This window comes from Schistocerca gregaria, chromosome 6 (assembly GCF_023897955.1).
Source record: "Schistocerca gregaria isolate iqSchGreg1 chromosome 6, iqSchGreg1.2, whole genome shotgun sequence".
NCBI classification, from domain to species: Eukaryota; Metazoa; Arthropoda; class Insecta; order Orthoptera; family Acrididae; genus Schistocerca; species Schistocerca gregaria.
In genome coordinates, this window is record NC_064925.1 from 453,485,165 (window position 1) to 453,504,703 (window position 19,539).

General features: G+C 43.3%; 1 protein-coding gene across 2 annotated transcripts in view; it reads left to right on the top strand.

Annotated features, from left to right (window-relative positions):
* Positions 1-19,539, top strand: part of LOC126278353 (uncharacterized) — a 138,950-nt gene that overhangs the window by 63,030 nt on the left and 56,381 nt on the right. For both annotated transcript variants that reach the window (XM_049978408.1, XM_049978409.1), the window contains exon 13: positions 19,223-19,378. In XM_049978408.1, the coding sequence (XP_049834365.1) occupies positions 19,223-19,378 (156 nt within the window). The remainder of the gene's footprint in view (positions 1-19,222; positions 19,379-19,539) is intronic.

Below are 19,539 nucleotides of genomic sequence, written 5' to 3' on the forward strand. Positions count from 1 at the left end.
ACCCATCAGAGTCACTTTTACACCTCTTTCTACTCTGATTAGGTGTAGATGTAGAAGATTAATCGTGCTCAGATTCATTTCGTGGTATATCTGCAGGAGAATAAATCATAACGACAAAATCTGTGAAAATAATACGATAAGTGTATGCAGAAACTCAACTTCAAACAAATCTTGACTTACCACTACTTTTAGATGATATATAATGTGAATTGTCATCAAATATTCCTTTTTGGTTGTCTGTAGACTCGTCAAGGACTTTGTAAATCATTTGCTCCAAACATTTCTCCTCTTCATGGCACGTGTTGTACACAAAATCAACACAACAGCACATAAAACGCACAAAATGGAGAGAACTCAGAAGTCAGGTAGAGCCTACGAAGCAAGCAAACAATAACATAGGTTTCAGCAACGAAAATTTTTCCAATGAAGCCACTACTGCCATCTAGCAGTAACAGCAGCGACTACAATGTATGTAGACCATACAGACTTTGCGGGTGACATAAATATATGTTAGATACCACGGAAAATAACAGTGACTGCAGCAACGTAATATTACATCTGCCGCAGTTTCTCATTTCCTGCAAGTGCCGTAATATTAGTCAGTCACACACTAGGTCATAAGAAACAGTTAATCTCTTTTCCATAATCAGCAAATGTAGACTGTACCTGCATTTTGGCAGTATTCAGAGTGTTATACCAAGACGTTCCCATTTCCAAAACTGAATCATTATCTGTGACTGAACAAATCAAATCAATTTGCTTCTTAACAGAAGTGAATTGTTGTTGAATCTCACTCAAATTATATTTAAGTACAGGCTTAACATTGTTTGTTGAAACTACCATGTCTGACCATGGTTCAAACGAAACACCTGTTTGTGGTACTGCTACTATAGCATTAATGGAACACATTGTCATAATAAAAATTAGAATTGCAATAAACACGGTTAACTAGAGTTAAACAATAAATGTAATACAAATATGTCTCTTGTGGTGACTTGTGGAATAAGATTTAGTTACACTTGCGCACTTCGTGTAATAGCTGCATTCTGTATTTACACAACATATACATATATGCACATGGTTGAGAAATACACACATTTTACACTCACTCCCACTACATGCATCTGCGAAGACTGTAGGGGTGACTGGGATTGCATCGCTCTTTGTATGCCGACGCCTCACCTCGAAGTCTGGACTGCGATCTCGCGCTGCTCGTGTCCTGAATTTAGGAACAGCTGGTCGGCCCCTCAGTTGGTCCTCATCGTCGTCTCGCAATGCTACAGGAAGTTTGCCCAGAAATAGCTTTACATGAACAACAATCGAAAGAAAAGGCAGTTGGAGCTTAAGAGTGACTGGCAACAACACCTCCAAGATTGGATATGGTCCTTCCCAGAACTACTTAAACTTTTTGACCTGACACTTATTTAACACTGCATTGCTCAGGTAGACAAGATCTCCAACTTGATACTGTGGTGCAACTGCTTGGTGATCGAGTTGTTTTGCTTGCTGCAGAAAAGATAAATGATTCTGCCGTTCCATTTCCTTCCGTGCCTCCTTTAGCTTGTGCGCTAACTCCAGCAGTTGATTGAGCAAAGTCCAAGGGTGAATGCAGCCTTCTTCCATATACAGTTTCATATGGACTTACGACAGTTGACACATGGACTTCGGACAGTTGACACGCTCATTTTTGCATTGTAAGTGCTCACAGTGTACGGAAGACACACATCCCAATTGTCATGCTTGCTGCTTGCATCTTAATGATTGTTTTGTGAACTCGCACAGTGCATCCATTTCCTTCAGGGTGTGTTGGAGTAATTATTAGCTGTGTTATTTGCATTAGCTTAAAAGTCTGTTTAAGCAATTCAATCATGAAATTTGATCTTTGGTCACTGATTATGCTTAATGGTGATCCAAACTTTAGAATCCACTCCTTCATAAAAACCTTAGCCACAGTCGCGGCACTCTGAACAGGTATTTTATAGTGAGAAGATATCTGGAGAAATGATACAACATGCTCAACATGTATTTCTTCCCATCTTTAGTCTTAGGCAAAGGTCCAATGACATCAAGTTCAACTCTTTTGAATGGTGCACTAGTCTCTGACACGTTCTTGTAATGGTGCCATAGTTTTGCCCAAATTATTCCATTTGTTCCAGTAATCATGTTCCGAAACAAACTCACGAATGTCAGATTTACGTCTTGGCCACCAATATAGCTCAGCTATCTTAATGTTTTTTGCCTTTTTACTGCAGTGTTCAGACAATAAAGAATCATGTCGTTCTGTCATGATTTGCTTTCTTTTGCTTCCTGGAACAATTAGTCAGTTTCCTTTGCTAGTGATCTTGTTCAGCAGTCCATTTAGTTCAACAAAACATTGGTCATTTTTCCATATTTTGCATTGTGGATCGTCCACCTGAGCTGCCTTAAACTCATCCTCTCGACTTATTGTAACACAAACACGTACCCTTCAGCTCTTCACATCAGCATTTACGTGTAATTTTCCTGGCCGATGAATAACTTTAAACTGAAACTCACTCAGTCTCAAAGCCCACCTTGTTAATCCGAAACTTGGGTCTTATTAAGCTCAATAGCCATTTAAGTGCTCCACTGTCTGTGAATTCTCTTCCTGTCAAAAAACATCTTTTACGTGTTATACTGAAAACCAAAGCACAAAGCTCCTTTTCTGTTGTAGTGTAATTACATTCTGCTTTGTTTAATTGTCTGGAAGCAGGTGATATTGGATGTTCATGGCCATCAATTTCTTGAGACAAAATAGCACCAACAGCAAAGTTTGTAGCATCTGTTGAAAGAATGGACTTGCTGAAACCTGGATAGGCGAACACTGGAGCTGTGGGTAGGGCAGTTTTAAGTTCCAAACGCTAATAGAAATTTGCTAATCGCAAGAATGATTGTAATTCCTTTAAATTTTATTGTTCTGGAAAATTCTTGACAGTGTAAATTAATTTTGGATCAGGATGGTCACCTTCATTAGTCCACATCCAAGGTAGTTCACTTAATTTTCTGCAAAGTGGCACAAATCTATTGACAAGAACAGATTTGCGCTTCTTATGCAGTCGAAAACTGCTCAAAGTCTCTTAGTACGCTGCTTCGTGTTTATGCTGAAAATTATTACGTCATTGAGGTATACAAGGGCTGGTGTTGGTGTGAGCCTTCATAAAACGGAATCTATCAGGAGCTGATGGTATCCACTTGTTAAATCACAAACCAAAAAAATTCGGCATCTGCCAAAGTAATCCAGGGTTTCTACCAGTTTCGGTAAGGGTAAATTTCTGATGTGGTTACTGCATTCAGAGCACAGTAATCCATGGAAACATGGAACTGAGGTTCTCCAGAAACACATTTCTTCTTAACAGTGACAACCAGTGGACAACCTGGTGGATCTGCAGGACCTCTTGATTCTGTAATTCTGGCTTCCAGTTGTCTTCATCATCATCATCATCATCATCATTTAAGACTAATTATGCCTTTCAGTGTCCAGGCTGGAGCATAGTTCCCCTTATAAAATTCCTCCATGATCCCCTATTCAGTGCTAACATTGGTGCCTCTTCTGATGTTAAGCCTATTACTTCAAAATCATTCTTACCCGAATCCAGGTACCTTCTCCTTGGTCTACCCCGACTCCTCCTACCCCCTACTGCTGAACCCATGAGTCTCTTGGGTAACCTTGCTTCTCTCACGCGTGTAACATGACCGCACCATCTAAGCCTGTTCGCCTTGACTGCTACATCTAGAGTGTTCATTCCCAGTTTTTCTTTGATTTCCTCATTGTGTATACCCTCCTGCCATTGTTCCCATCTACTAGTACCTGCAATCATCCTAGCTACTTTCGTATCCGTAAGGTAACCTGAAGCCACCCAGCTTTCGCTCCCACACAACAAAGCTGGTCGAAAGATTGAACGGTGCACAGATAGCTTAGTCTTGGTACTGACTTCCTTGTTGCAGAAGAGAGTAGATCGTAGCTGAGTGCTCACTGCATTAGCTTTGCTACACTTCGCTTCCAGTTCTTTCACTATGTTGCCATCCTGTGAGAATATGCATCCTAAGTACTTGAAACCATCCACCTGTTCTAACTTTGTTCCTCCTGTTTGGCACTCAATTCATTTATCTCTCCTTCCCACTGACATTACTTTTGTTTTGGAGATGCTAATCTTCATACCATAGTCCTTACATTTCTGATCTAGCTCTGAAATATTACTTTGCAAACTTTCAATTGAATCTGCCATCACAACTAAGTCATCCGCATATGAAAGACTGCTTATTTTGTGTTCACATATCTTAATCTCACCCAGCCAGTCTATTGTTTTCAACATTTGATCCATAAATAATATGAACAACAGTGGAGACAGGTTGCAGCCTTGTCTTACCCCCGAAATTACTCTGAACCATGAACTCAATTTACCGTCAACTCTAACTGCTGCCTGACTATCCATGTAAAGACCTTTAATTGCTTGCAAAAGTTTGCCTCCTATTCCATAATCTCGTAGAACAGACAATAACTTCCTCCTAGGAACCCGGTCATATGCCTTTTCTAGATCTATAAAGCATAGATACAGTTCCCTGTTCCACTCAGAACACTTCTCCATTATTTGCTGTAAGCTAAAGATCTGGTCCTGACAACCTCTAAGAGGCCTAAACCCACACTGATTTTCATCCAGTTGGTCCTCAACTAATACTCGCACTTTCCTTTCAACAATACCTGAGAAGATTTTACACACAACACTCATTAAAGAGATACCTCTGTAGTTGTTACAATCTTTTCTGTTTCCATGTTTAATGATTGGTGTGATTACTGCTTTTGTCCAGTCTGATGCAACCTGTCCCGACTCCCAGGCCATTTCCATTATCCTGTGTAGTCATTTAAGACCTGACATTCCACTGTATTTGATGAATTCCGACTTAATTTCATCCACCCCAGCTGCTTTATTGCACTGCAGTCTATTGACCATTTTCTCCACGTCCTCGAATGTGATCCTATTTCCATCCCATTGTACATCGAAATCTGAAACATTACTGATTGTATTTTCACCCACATTGAGCAACTCTTCAAAATATTCCCTCCATCTGCCCAAGGCATCTACAGGATTCACCAGCAGTTTTCCTGACCTGTCCAAAATACTTGTCATTTCCTTCTTACCTCCCTTTCGAAGACTGCTAATTACACTCCAGAATGGTTTTCCAGCAGCTTGACCCACAGCCTCCAACCTGTTTCCAAAGTCTTCCCAAGATTTCTTCTTGGATGCTGCAATTATCTGTTTGGCTTTGTTTCTTTCTTCAACGTAACTTTCTCTGTCTACCTGAGTTCTAGTATGTAGCCATTTTTGATACGCCTTCTTTTTCCTTTTACAGGCTGCCTTGACTGTGTCATTCCACCAAGCTGTTTGCTTCATCCTACCTTTACACGCTACTGTTCCAAGACATTCTTTAGCCACTTCTAGTACTGTGTCCCTGTACCTTGTCCGTTCCTTTTCCAATGACTGTAATTGCCTACATTCAACTAACTGGTTCCTTCCAGTTGTTCTTCAACTATTTCTTCTAACATCTCTCTTCGACTGAATGCTATTCTGTAAGGTCTCTGAGTGATTGGTACTACATTTCCAGTATGTTTATAATTGAGAACCAGATGAATGACAGGTAAATTTGAATGCTCTCGGATATGATCTGCATACTTTAATAAAACAGATGCTAAAATCTTCTGCTCTTCAACTGTCAAATTTTCTGTCCTCTGCCAAATCTTGTTCTTTAGTTCATTATTAGGTTTGACTCCTGACTGCAAGTTTTCGATGCCACTATAAAAATCTGTCTACGTAACTGCAACATTTGCAACTTCATTTGGAAACAGTACATCACTTTTACTTAAGCTCAATACTTCAGCAACTTTCGTTTCTTGTGGCAATACAACATCCTCATTATTAATGTTTGTTATTGTTACTGGGACTCCAGCTGCATTGTGTCTCACCAAGGTAGCTACGCCAATGTTTCTGGCAACATAACGATACATTTTGTCCAGTAACTCACATTTATCTGACAGCTCGGTCAATAACAGAGTCCCCTCTTTGCATCCGGGTGACTTCGACATGGATTGTTTTTCCTGCTCCTTGGGGAATTTGCTGTGGCTGATCAATCTGTACATTGGCTCAGAGGGTTGGAAATGATTCATCGGTTGGATTGATTGATCCCATGATGTCAGTGTCGCCACTCTTTCGTTTGTGATCTGAAGAATGGTTTCCTAGGTTGTAATTTCTATGACCTAGTCTGATCCTTCTGTCTGCACAAATATCTCTGCTCCATTAGTGAACAAGAAATGAAATCCAAGAATACCGTCGTAACACGTTTCATTGTTTGTAACTACTTGCACTCTCGCTTTGTGTTTTTCTTGGCCTAAACATAATTCTACGTCAGTTGCTCTGTAGTTATGTAACTTTCTGCTGTTTAACCTGCCCAACTTTAGCTGTGAAGGTCTGCACTTGTCTCTTTTGACAGTGTAACACCACATTAATGTGGTCTGTGCTCCTGTGTCAATAAGCAGCTTGATCTGTCGTCTGCTACATACAGCACCTATCACAGAGTCATTGTCAATCTGATTTTTAGTGGAGCTAAGAGGAATCACTGTCCCAGGCAGGGAGTGGACGGTGTGCTGGCACATGTGTCCCTGTACTCTTTTAACGATCTGCCCAGTTGTCTGTTGCTCCTATTACTCTTCCTTTTATTGTTATAATCTCTCGATATGTGGCCCTGCAGCCCACAATTGTAGCAAATTTGTTCTACTTACAGTCTTTACATTTATGCCCAGGCTTGTAACATCTGTAACATTCAGTATTGGTATTGAATACTTGACACTCTTCTTTTCATGTGTCATTCGGCCGTCTAATGCTTCCACGATGCCAACAGCTACTTCTACTGCATCCTAAAAGGTCTTATATCGTGACAGTCTGACTGCTTTGCTTACTCTCTTGCCATACAACCTGTGGATGAATGTGTTTAAAACTCTCTGATCGCCTTTGAACAATTGAATCTGATTCTCATTCTTTTCTTCAAGCAGCTCATATATTTGAGCACTAATGTTTTGAATTATATTGGCAAACAGCTTAATAGATTCGTCCCATTGCATTTGCGGACTATGGAGGTTGCACTGTGTAGAATCTGATAGCATTTTTGCGTTTGAATCTCTGAACAACTGTCGCTTTGAATTTACTATTATCTTTTGATTTTACGCAAGTCGGCTCCACGCTGATAAAATTTTGCGCAGCTCCCTGAATTCTTAATTGAGTAACTGCTAATTTATCTGAACCAGTCCACAAACCCCAGCTCCTTTGAGTTTATAAAAGAACACTTTTATATCCTATTCCATAAACTATGGAGGAGGTGGGGAGGCTTGCGTGCCAACCAAAACAGCCTTGCTGTGCTGGTACTGTGAACGGCTGAAAGCAAGGGGAAACTGCAACTGTAATTTTTCTCGAGGGCATGCAGCTCTACTGTATGGTTAAACGATGATGGCATACTCTTGGGGAAAATATTCCACTGGAAAAATAGTCTTCCATTCGGATCTCCGGGCAGGGACTACTCAGCAGAACGTCATTATCACCAGAAACAAAACAGGCAATCTATGGATTGGAGTATGGAATGCCCGATTAAGAACTCGGGTAGGTAAGTTAGAAAATTTAAAAAGGGAAATGGATAGGTTAGAGTTAGATATAGTGAGAATTAGTCAAGTTTGGTGGCAAGAGGAACATGACTTTTGATCAGGTTAGTACAGGGTTATAAATACAGAATCAAATGTGGGTAATGCAGGAGTACGTTTGATAATGGACAACGATAATAGGAACGCAGATAGGCTACTACGAAGAGCATAGTGAATGCATTATTGTAGACATGAAGCACATGGCTACCACAAGAGTACAAGTTTATATGGCAACTAGCTCCGCAGACGACGGAAGGAATTGAAGAAAGGTATCATGCGATAAAAGAAATTATTCAGATAGTTAAGGGAGATGAAAATTTAATAGTCATGGGGGACTGGAATTCAATAGTAGGAAAAGGAAGGAAAAGTAATAGGTGAATATGGACTCGGGGTAAGGAATGAAAGAGGAAGACTCCTGGTAGAATTTTGCACATAGCATAACTTAGTCATAGCTAACACTTGGTTTAAGAATCATGAAAGAAGGTTGTATACATGGAAGAGACCTGGAGACAGTGGAAGGTTTCAGATAGATTATATAATGATAAGACAGAGATTTAGGAACCAGGTTTTAAATTGTAAGACATTTCCAGCAGAAGATGTGAACTCTGACTGCAATTTGTTGGTTATGAACTGTAGACTAAACCTGAAGAAACTGCACCAAGCGAGGTGGCGCAGTGGTTAGCACACTGGACTCTCATTCGGGAGGACGACGGTTGAATCCCACGGTCCAGCCATCCTGATTTAGGTTTTCCATGATTTCCCTAAATCCCTCACAGCAAATGCCGGGATAGTTCCATTGAAAGGGCACAACCGACTTCCTTCCCAGTCCTCCCCTAATCCTATGAGACCGATGACCTCGCTGTCTGGTCTCCTCCCTCAAAACAACCCAAGAAACTGCAAAAAGGTAGGACATGGGACTTGGATAAACTGAAAGAACCAGAGGCTGTAGAGTGTGTAAGAGAGAACATTAGGGAACGACTGACAAGAACAGGGGTAAGAAATACAGTAGAAGAAGAATAGGTAGCTTTGAGAGATGAAATAGTGAAGCAGCAAAGGTTCAAGTAGGTAACAAGACAAGGGCTAGTAGAAATCTATGGGTACCAGAAGAGATGTTGAATTTAATTGATGAAAGCAAAAAGGAATACAAATGCCTCAAAAATGACATTGACAGGAAGGGCAAAATTGCTATGCAGAGAGGGGTAGATGTCAAATGTAAGAATGTAGAAGCATGTTTCACTAGGGATAAGATAGACACTGCCTACAGGAAAATTAAAGAGAACCACCTGTATGAGTATCAAAAGCTCAGCCAGAAATCCAGTTGTAAGCAAAGAAGAAAGGTGGAAGGAGTATATAGAGGGTCTATATAAAGGTGATGTACTTGAGAGCAATATTATGGAAATGGAATAGGACATAGATGAAGATGAAATGGGAGACTGCGTGAAGAATTTGACAGAGCACTGAAAGACCTAAGTAGGAACCCCTCCCCCAGGGGGACCACAGTCCTTTTTGTGGGTATGTGTGTGGCACACATGGGGCCCCGAGCTTTTGCAGTCTCCTTCCTTTTTACAGACTGCATTACTGTCTCTGTTCCTCTCCTTCCCTGTCCTTGCTCCTTTCTCCCTGCCCCCCCCCCCCCCCTCCCTTCCCTCTTGGTGGACTTCTCTATATCGACCCAGCTATCCTCCCGACTTTGTTTTTGGTATGTGCTATTGTTTAGTTTGCTGTTTCCATCTCCTTTACAGCATTTTTGGTCTCCTTGGGTTTTGACCTCCATATCTAATGTTTTCCGTTCAGTGTGAGCCATTTGGGAATGTGCTCCCAACCTAGTTTCAATGGTGCAGGCTGTGCTCCCCCTCCCCTCCCTGTTCCCCATTGCACCCTGGCCCCCTTCCTGCTAGGTCGCCAGCACAGTAGCCACTCCATGTGGTGGGGTTGTTAAGTACCCACTTGGGGCTGAGCTCCCTGACAACACAGGGATCACACTGCTAGTACCTGAGCTGTTAACACCTCGTGTATGCCAAGGAGTTGATGCTCATCACTTTGGGGCATCAGAACTCCCAACAATGGCTTCCGGGATGGTCTGCTGGTCAGAGTGGTTGGTACTAGGGCGGACACCTTGCACATGAAGCAACAAAAGCATCAACATCTTGGCCATTCTGTGGCCGTGGTACTAGGGTGGACACCTTGCACATGAAGCGACAAAAGCATCAACATCCTGGCCATTCTGTGGCCGTTTCTAAGTGATAGAAGACATCACACCCCTTCTTCTGATCCTTCGGCCTTCCCCTCCCTGGCCACCCCTTGGGAAGAGGGTCAAGCTAGCTGGCTTGGGTTGAAACCTTTTCCTCAGTGCCTTGTTTATACCAGGACAGATGGCGAAAGTTTTGCCACAACCAAGCATTTGTTTTTTGTGGAGACGATTGAAGGTAAGTATGGCGAAGTGGAATCCTTCAGTAACATGCGGTCCAGTTCTTTGCTCATAAAGACATCTTCTGCAGCCCAATCTGAAGCCCTGCGTGCTTATCACTACTCGGTGACATCCCAGTCTCTGTCGCTCCCCACCAATCTTTGAACTCGGTACAGGGCACCATTTTCCTCTGGGGTCTTCTTCTCCAAACTGTCGAGGAGCTCCGTGCAAACCTCGAGCAGCGAGGAGTTCCATCTTTCCACCGTGTACAACGAGGCCCAAAAAACAGTCACACCGATACAGGCACCTTGATCCTGGACTTGGAGGGGTATACCCTCCCAGAGAAAGTCAGGGTGGTGATGTATCGGTGTGATGTAAAACCTCACATTCCACCACTGATGAGATGGTTTAAATGCTGATGGTTTGGACACATCTTCCCTCTGCACCCATGATCCCCTCTGTGGTGATTGTGGGTGCCCCCTCCGTGAGGGGAGTGCCTGTGCTCTCCCGCCAGTGTGCATAAAGTGTAATGCACAGCATCCTCCACGCTTGCCAGCATGCCTGGTGTATGTGAAAGAACGACAGATTCAGGAGTACAAGACCTTAGATCGACTTACCTATCCCGAGGCTTGTCGAAAGTATGACCTTCTCCATACTGTGCCTATAACTTCTACTTTTGCTTCAGTTACGTCCATTCCCCCTCCTACCCCCTCCTCTTCTCAGCCCCACCCCATTCGCCCCACACATTTATCCTCATCCTCCACCCATACCCACCCCTTCAGGTGTTGCTCCCCCTCCCCCACCGGACAAGCGCTCTCCTTCTTTGGCAGCCGCTGATGCGGGAGCTCCCTCCTGGGACTCCTCTTCCCGGCACCCCCCTGAAAGGTGATCTGCATCTCCACATCGGCTGTGCGATCCGTCGCCAGTGGACGCAGATTGCCAGGTGTAATTCTGTGCCCAACCTTGCTGCAGTCTGCCCTCTTCTTCTTTCACAAGAGCAGAAACAGAAACACAAGATCAAGGGCAAGGCCCCTCCAGTACCCTCTGAGGTGCCGCCTTCCCCCTCCTCCAGCCAATATGGCGACTTGGCTGTGTGACCGGCTCCGGTCTGATCGCTTCCCATTTGGACTGCAGTTTGAGAATCCTCCAGTGGAATTGTAATGAGTGTTTGCGTCACCTTCCGGAGTTGCAGCCCCCTTCTTTCCTCCTACTCTGCTGCTTGCATTGCGCTCCAGGAGACCAATTTTGTCAATTCTTACTCATCCACCCTTCGTGGGTTTCACGGTTTGTCAGAACCGAACTTGCCCCATGTGGGCTTCTGGTGATCCATCTGGCCACACCAGTCATTATCTGTAATCTCTACCTCCCGCCTGGCAGGCTGCCCACATCCCTTGCCCTAACCACCCTTCTTCAAGGACTTAAATGCCCACAACCCTCTCTGGGGTAGTCATACGACTACTGCCCTGGGCGGGACTGTTGAAGCTGTTCTGGCAGGGCTTTACCTCTGTCTACTAAACACCGGCACTCCCACGCACTTTAGTGTGGCACACGGCACTTTCTCTGCCATTGACCTCTCCATCTGCAGTCCCGGCCTTCTTCCCTCCATTCAGTGGGGTGTCCATGATGACTTACGTGACAGCGATCATTACCCGATTGTTTTGACCTTCCTTCAGTGTATCTCACTCCGTCACCCTCCCAGGTGGGCCTTCTCTAAAGCTGATCGGGGTGCCTTATCTGCTACCATCCCCCCTGAACTACCACACAGCAATATTGATGAGTATACAGACTTTGACTGCCACCATTCTTTCCGCAGCTGTTTCAGCCATCTATTCTTCCTCAGGTTCCCCCCGTCGGAAGATGGTTCCTTGATGGACTCCGGAAATTGCTGCGGCCATAAAAGACCACTGCCGTGCTCTTCAACACTTAAAGCAGCACCCTTCTATTGCTATCCTTCTGGTCTTTAAACTATTCCGTACCCGGACCCATTACCTAATCTAATTTCAGAAGCAGATTTGCTGGGAACGATGTGTGGCTGCCATAGGACTGCCCACCCTGTCTTCAGAAGTCTGGGCAAAACTCAGGCGAATTTTTGGTCATCCTGCTTCTACTGGCATTGCAGGAATTTATGTGCATGATGTCCTTGCCCATCCGGACTTTGTCACAGAGCATTTCACTCAACACTTTGCCCAAGCCTCTGCATCGACTGAGTATCCACCCACATTCCTCCTCCTGAAATAGCGCTTGGTACGACTGGCGCTGTCTTTCATTTCTCGCTGCTTGGAGCCTTATAATGCCCCATTTAGCGAGTGGGAAAACGCCAGCTCCCTCGCCCTTTGTCCCAACACGGCTCCTTGACCGGATCGTATACATAACCAAATGCTCCAACACTTATCGGTGGCTGGCCACCGTCATATACTGACCCTTTTCAACCGTCTGTGGAGTGAGGGGATATTTCCTACCCAGTGGCAGGAAGGCATTGTTATTCCAGTGTTGAGCCTGGGAAGCCACCTCTTCAGTTGGATAGTGACTGTCCAATTAGCCTTAACCAATTCTGCAAGCTCCTTGAATTCCTGGTGAGTCAGCAGCTGTTTTGGAGCCTTGAATCCAGCGACCTTTTGTCATTGACTCAAGGTAGTTTTTGCTGTGGCCGCTCTACGGTGGGTAACTTGGTCCACCTGGAGTCTGCTATCCGGTCAGCTTTTGCCCATCGGCAACGCCTCTTTGCAGTCTTCTTTGACCTGGATAAAGCCTACGACACCACCTGCCACCACCATATCCTCACCACCCTTCACGAATGGGGCCTTCGTGTTGCTCTGCCTGTTTTTATCTGTAACTGTTTTTCTTGTCGCTCTTTCCGGGTCCAAGTTGGTTCCTCCTACAGCACTTACCATCGGCAAGAAAATGGGGTTCCACAGGGTTCCATGCGGAGTGCCCCTCTCTTTCCCGTAGCCATTAATGGACTGGTGGCGGCTGCTTGGCTGACAGTGTGCCCCTCTTTGTATGCTGACGATTTTTGTATCTACGTCACTGTCATGGGCACTGCAGAACACCGTCTACTGGGGGCACTCTTGCGGTTGCAATCTTGGGCTCTCTCCCATGGTTTTCGGTGACCAAGTCATGTGTCATGCATTTCTGCTGTCACCGTAGTGTCCATCCCCATCCGGACCTGTTCCTTGATGGCAAATCCCTCAAGGTGGTAGACACCCATTGCTTCTTGGGTCTGGTCTTCGATGCCCGGTTGACATGGCTCCCTCCTCTTCGCCAGCTGAAGAGGACGTGCTGGTTACGTCTCAATGTTCTTAGATGTCTGTGCAATACGATCTGGGGTGCAGACTGCTCAATTCTACTGTGATTGTACAAAGCGCTGGTCCAGTCTCATTTAGACTACAGGAGTCATTTCTATGGTTCTGCGTCACGTTCGACATTGCAGATACTAAACCCCATTCACCATTTTGGGGTACGACTCGCGACTGGTGACTTCTAGACTAGCCCAATGATTAGCCTTCTTGCAGAGGCAGGGATTCCATCGCTGCGATTTATGCACCAACAACAGCTGATATCTTACGCATTCTACATTCTCTGTACCCAAAAGCACCCTAATTACGGTCTTCTTTCTCCGAGCACGGAAATCAACCTCTTGCAATGGTAGTAAACGATGTGCGCTTACCATCGCTGCCCGCATTCAGTCACTCTTTTCTGAGCTCCAGCACTTCCCTTTACTTCCTCTTTTCTCCACTCATGCATGTACCCCTCTGTGGTGCGTTCTCGGCCACAGCTCTGTCTTGATCTCTCCATCAATTTAAAGAATTTTGTCCCTCCGGAGGTCCTTCACCACCAATTCTACTGTCTCCTCAGTTCATTCCAGGGTTCATAAGTGATTTATACCTATGACTCCATGGTTGCTGTTCACACTGGTTATGCTTACACCTATAGAAACTCCGTTCCTTGTCAGATGGCTGTAATGCAGAATTGGTAGCCATCTTGCATGCACTGGACCATGTCCGCTTCTGCTCAGGACTGTTCTTCACTATCTGTAGTGACTCCTTGAGCAATTTGCAAACGATCAGCCAGTGCTTCCCTTGCCACCCGTTGGTCATAGCTGTCCAGCCTCCCTTTCCCTCCTTGATCAACGTAGATGCTCAGTGGTTTTCATTTGGACGCCAGGCCATGTTGGGATCCCTGGCAATGAACTTGCTGATCAACTGGCTATATTGGCTAACAGCCCATCTCTTGCTATTGGCATTCTGGAAGTAGATCTTTGCTCGGCATTATGTCGTCAGGTTTTGGGACTTTGGAATGCAGAATAGCACACTCTTTCTTCGCCGAACAAGCTGAGGGCGATAAAGGATTCTACAGCTATGTGGCGGTCCTCCATATGGGCCTCTCTTAATGCCTCTGTCGTCCTTTGCTGGCTCCAAATCGGCCATACTTGTCTGACTCATGGTTATCTCCTCCATTGTGAGGACCCCCCTCTCTGTCATTGTGCATCAATGTTGACTGTAGTTCACCTCTTACTGGACTGTCCCAACTTAACCACCCTGCGATGGACTCTTAGCTTTCTTGACTCGCTAGCACTGGCGTTAGCTGACAATGCCTCAGCGGCTGACCTCGTTTTACAGTTTTCTCATGATTTTTTTGGCGGTGGGGGATGTTATCACTTTATTTAAGGGTGGGACCTTCAACCTTATTGTTGGGTGGAGGGGATGGCGGGCCATCTTGCCCCCCCCCCCCCCCCCCCCTTTCGGCCTGACTGGACTGGCTTCGACTGACTGTGCTTGGTGGTTCAACCCTGCCCTCTGCCTTCCCACTCCTTTCCTTATGGGGTCTGTTTTATCTTTTCTACCTGTGCTTCTTCCATCACGCTCCTGTCATTCATCGCTTTCTTTCCCACCTCTCTTCTTCTGCCTTTTTCCTTTCTTCTCTGTCAATCATTTGTAATTTTATGGCCATTCTAGTTCCCTCTTATAATGTGAAGTTTTATCGGTTTTAGTTATTCCGAGGTCGGAGGGACTGATGACCGCGTATTTTGGTCCCTTCTCCAATCCAACCAACCAGTCTAAGTCGAAACACGGCCTCAGGAGTAGACAAAATTTTATTAGAACTACTGATAGCCTTGGGAGAGGCAGCCATCTCTTCCATCTGGTGAGGAAGATGTATGAGACAGGCAATATACCCTCAGACTTCAAGAGTATAATAATTCCAGTCCCAAGGAAAGCAGGTGCTGACAGGTGTGAAAATTAACGAACTATTGGTTTAATAAGTCACAGTTGAAAAATACTAACACGAATTCTATACAGAAAAATGGAAAAAAATGGTAGAAGCCGACCTCAGAGATAAGTTTAGATTCCAAAGAAATGTTGGAACATGCAAGGCAGTACTGATCGTACGACTTATCTTAAAAGAGAAGATAAGTTAAAGAAAGGCAAATCTTTGTTTATAGCATTTGTAGACTTAGAGAAATCTTTCGACAATGTTGGCTGGAATACTCTCTCTAATTCTAAATGTGGCAGGTGTAAAATACAGGGAGAAAAGGCTGTTTACAATTTTACAGAAACCAGGTATCAGTTATGAGTTAAGGGGCATGAAAGGGAAGCAGTGGTTGAGAAGGGCGTGAGACAGGGCCGTAGCCCATCTCCGGTGTCATTCAATCTGTATATTGAGCAAGCAGTAAAGGAAACAAAAGGAAAAATTTGGAGTAGGAATTAAAATCCATGCAGATGAAATAAAAACTTCGAGGTTTGCTGCCGACATTGTAATTCTGTCAGAGCCAGCAAAGGACCTGGAAGAGCAGCTGAACGGAATGGACATTGTCTTGAAAGGAGGATATAAGATGAACATCAACAAAAGCAAAATGAGGATAATGGAATGTAGTCGAATTAAATCAGGTGATGCTGAGGGAATTAGATCAGGAAATGACACTTAAAGTAGTAAATGAGTTTTATTATTTGGGGAGCAAAATAACTGATGACTGACAAACAAAGTAGGGAGGATATAAAATGTAGATTGGCTATGGCAAAGAGTTTCTCAAGAAGAGAAATATAACAGCGAGTATAGATTTAAATGTCAGGAAGTCTTTTTTTTTGAAAATATTTGAATGAGTGTACCCATGTATGGAAGTGAAATATAGACGATAACTGCTTAGACAAGAAGATAATAGAACCTTTCGAAATGTGGTGCTACAGAAGAATGCTGAAGATTAGATGGGTAGATCATGTAACTAATGAGGAGGTACTGAATGGAATTGGGGAGAAGAGGAATTTGTGGTACAACTGTACTAGAAGAAGATATTGGTTGGTAGATTACATTATGAGGCATCAAGGGATCACCAGTTTAGTATTTGAGGGGTGTGTGGAGGGTAAAAATCATAGAGTGAGACCAAGGAACTAATACACTAAGCAGATTCAGAAGGATGTAGGTTGCACGGAGATAAAGAGGCCTGCACAGGATAGAATAGCATGAAGAGCTCCATCAAACCAGTCTTTTGACTGAAAACCACAATAACAACAACAACAACTTTTACATCTTCCTCGGGTTTACCACTAAACATTGGTTCTGATGGTAATAATGAGAAATTCTTTATGGGGCCAGCACTGATAGTTATCATTTGACAAATCAAGGGAAAGGCTGCACTCATTTCTGTGTGTTTTTAACCACAGAATTCCTTATCACAAATCGTTTATAACGGTTTGGAGATTGGCTGTGTCACTCATGTTAGATTCTACCATACTGACTTATGTTCGCCAGCAAAATCACTCTATTACAGCAAAATTTTTACAAATCCGTCACTGCCTTTCATATTGTAGTCAAATTTGGGTAGACTAACCTGAATTCCAGCAGTGGAGGATACTCTGTTGTCGGTGACATCCACATTGCTGCTGCTGCTGCTGATTCACCCTAGAGATATGCCAGGAACTCGGAAAGTTTTGGAAGTTCAGACATTGCTGCACTTCCTCAGGACTATAGGATTTCCATAATTAATCCCTGTGCAGGCACCACTTCTATAACGCTATTATGAGGTTTGTATTCTCGGCTGTGGCCCACCCTTGGTTTTTGTCAGGATTTTTGCGGTCATTGGGTTCATGAGGTACAGAAATAAACAAACTGTGAGATGTTAACCGTCACCACTTTATTTCTATAAAAACATTTATAATAACTATTTCTGACATCCTACCATGAAGAAATACAGATTTGCCGCAACTCCACTGTGAGCCGAAAAAGACAAATTCCATGTCAAAGCCACGCACGTTGGAAACAGTTCTGTTCATGCAGGCCAGCACTTGGTGGCTGCATCCAAGCCTGTGGCCATTACATTTGTAACAGCTGGAATAAAAAAAATAATAAACCAGTCGATGGTGGCAAGTTATGGTAATAACAGTTTTGCCTGTCTCGTCAGTGTTGTACAATTGATCAGCTACCAGTTTATTTTCCGATATTATTTTTTCAAATTTTCAACAAACTCCCTACCTGTGTCACCTACAGGATTTTTTTCTCCTGAAGTAGCAACCTTCCTAATGGCGTGACGATTTTTCCACTGGTGAAGCCAACCATCACTTGGAATGTGTCTTCATTGTCTCCTAGTTCTTGATGCAACTGAAAAGCTTTTTCATTTATGATAGGTCCTAAAAGTGGGTTCATCATAAATCTTTCCTGACAAAACTAAGCCCACTCAGTGTCATCAAAGAGCTCAAATTTTACTTTTTTCAATGTTTTTCTAGTTTTTAAAGCGTTTTCACCATCTGCAGATAGCATAAAAACTTAAATATCTTTTTGGTTCTTTTTTCGGTCTTTAATGGTTGTCACTCCAACACTTGTTGCTGAGGCTAATCCAACACCTATTTCTGAGGCTAATTTAGTAACTGACTCACTTTTGTCATGTCTTTGCATAACATGTAGCTTATATTTAGTTGTGCGCACGAAATTTCCTTTTCTGATCGTAGCCATCTTTTAGTCAGAATCCCTTACACTTCCTCATCACAACTTAATGAACTGTATAAAACTACACTGCAACTTTAAAATTACAAGAAACACGCTAATAAATTTTAAGTGTACTGATAAAACAACAATTTAGAGAGTACAGTAAAGTGAACAGTCCAGCAGTACGGTAGCTTGTAAACGGAGCTTGCATAGGAGGTGTGACTTAGATGGTCACCAGTTGCGATGGGAGTAAGCTTGATCAATAACGCTGGCAGGCTGTTTGGCATGGAGTGCAAGGGTATTGGTCTAATCGAAGTCAGATAATAAAGGTTGTACTTTATCTCTATAGACCCACTACAGTACCTGAGTGTGTTACAATGCCTGCTTGTGTGTCAGCCCCAGATTGAATGTGCATTGTAGATTAACTGCGGTGTCGAGAGTTCCGGTCAGCCTGGATGTGTTTTTCTGGCAGTTTTCCACATCCATCCAGGTAAATACAGAGCTGGTTCTCATGTTCTGTCTCAGATACACAATGTGCAAACATTTTACAAAATGTTGTCTTATTTGAGTATGCACTTCCACCAGATGTAGACTGATGGGGTACATGGATTCCCAATTCACTCTCCCAAGATTGGGGGGGGGGGGGGGGGGGGGAGTGTGGGTTAACATTAAAATGTGTTTTGTAGTGGCAACCCCATCTTAATAATAACCTATGTAAGGGTGTGGTTGGTACTCCTCATAGTTTTAGAAGAGCCACACCAGTCCTGACCTGGCACTGAATGGGTAAAGTACACTGGAAATGAAGGAAGGAATTTGTGATGTTGCTTTTCACTCCTTTCTTACATAATGATCTATTGCAGCTAGTTTGTATTTTTGAATGTTATAAAGGCTGTTGTTAAATTGACCTTGCTTAAACTGAGTGGAAAGATATGCTACCTGGATGAAGTTTTGTAGCAATGAGTTAATTAAATGTAGCAACCTAAATACAAAGATGTAGTGCATAAGTGCAAGTCTGTTTTCATAACATAAGTGTTTTTCTTCCACATTTCTTTGTTAATACATATACAGAGCCTTAAAAGATTTGCAGGGCAAATGTGTGGGATATTTTTGTCAGTTAATACTATTATGTTTTTCCCCTAATTGGAGTGACATATTTCATGTATAGTGTATGTAACAAGAATTGTGATTTTAATCCTTTTCAGTTACTGCTACCGTTTATATTACGAAGGGTCAAATCTGGAAACATGCTTGGTCTGCCACCAAAGAAGGAAATGGTGATATATGTGCCACTTACAAGAACCCAGTTAGACTTGTACCAGTCTACATTAGACGGTTCCATCATCAAGAAATTTAATAAGGTATTTTTCTGTTAACCTCTAAGTACAGTGTTATCCCACTACGGTTTTATACTTTTATTACTCTTTAGCATAAAGCCTTTGAAACTTTCAGGCCCAAGAAGATTGCACTTCATCAGACTATCACAAAAACAACAACAACAAAATAAAGAAAATACTGGGAC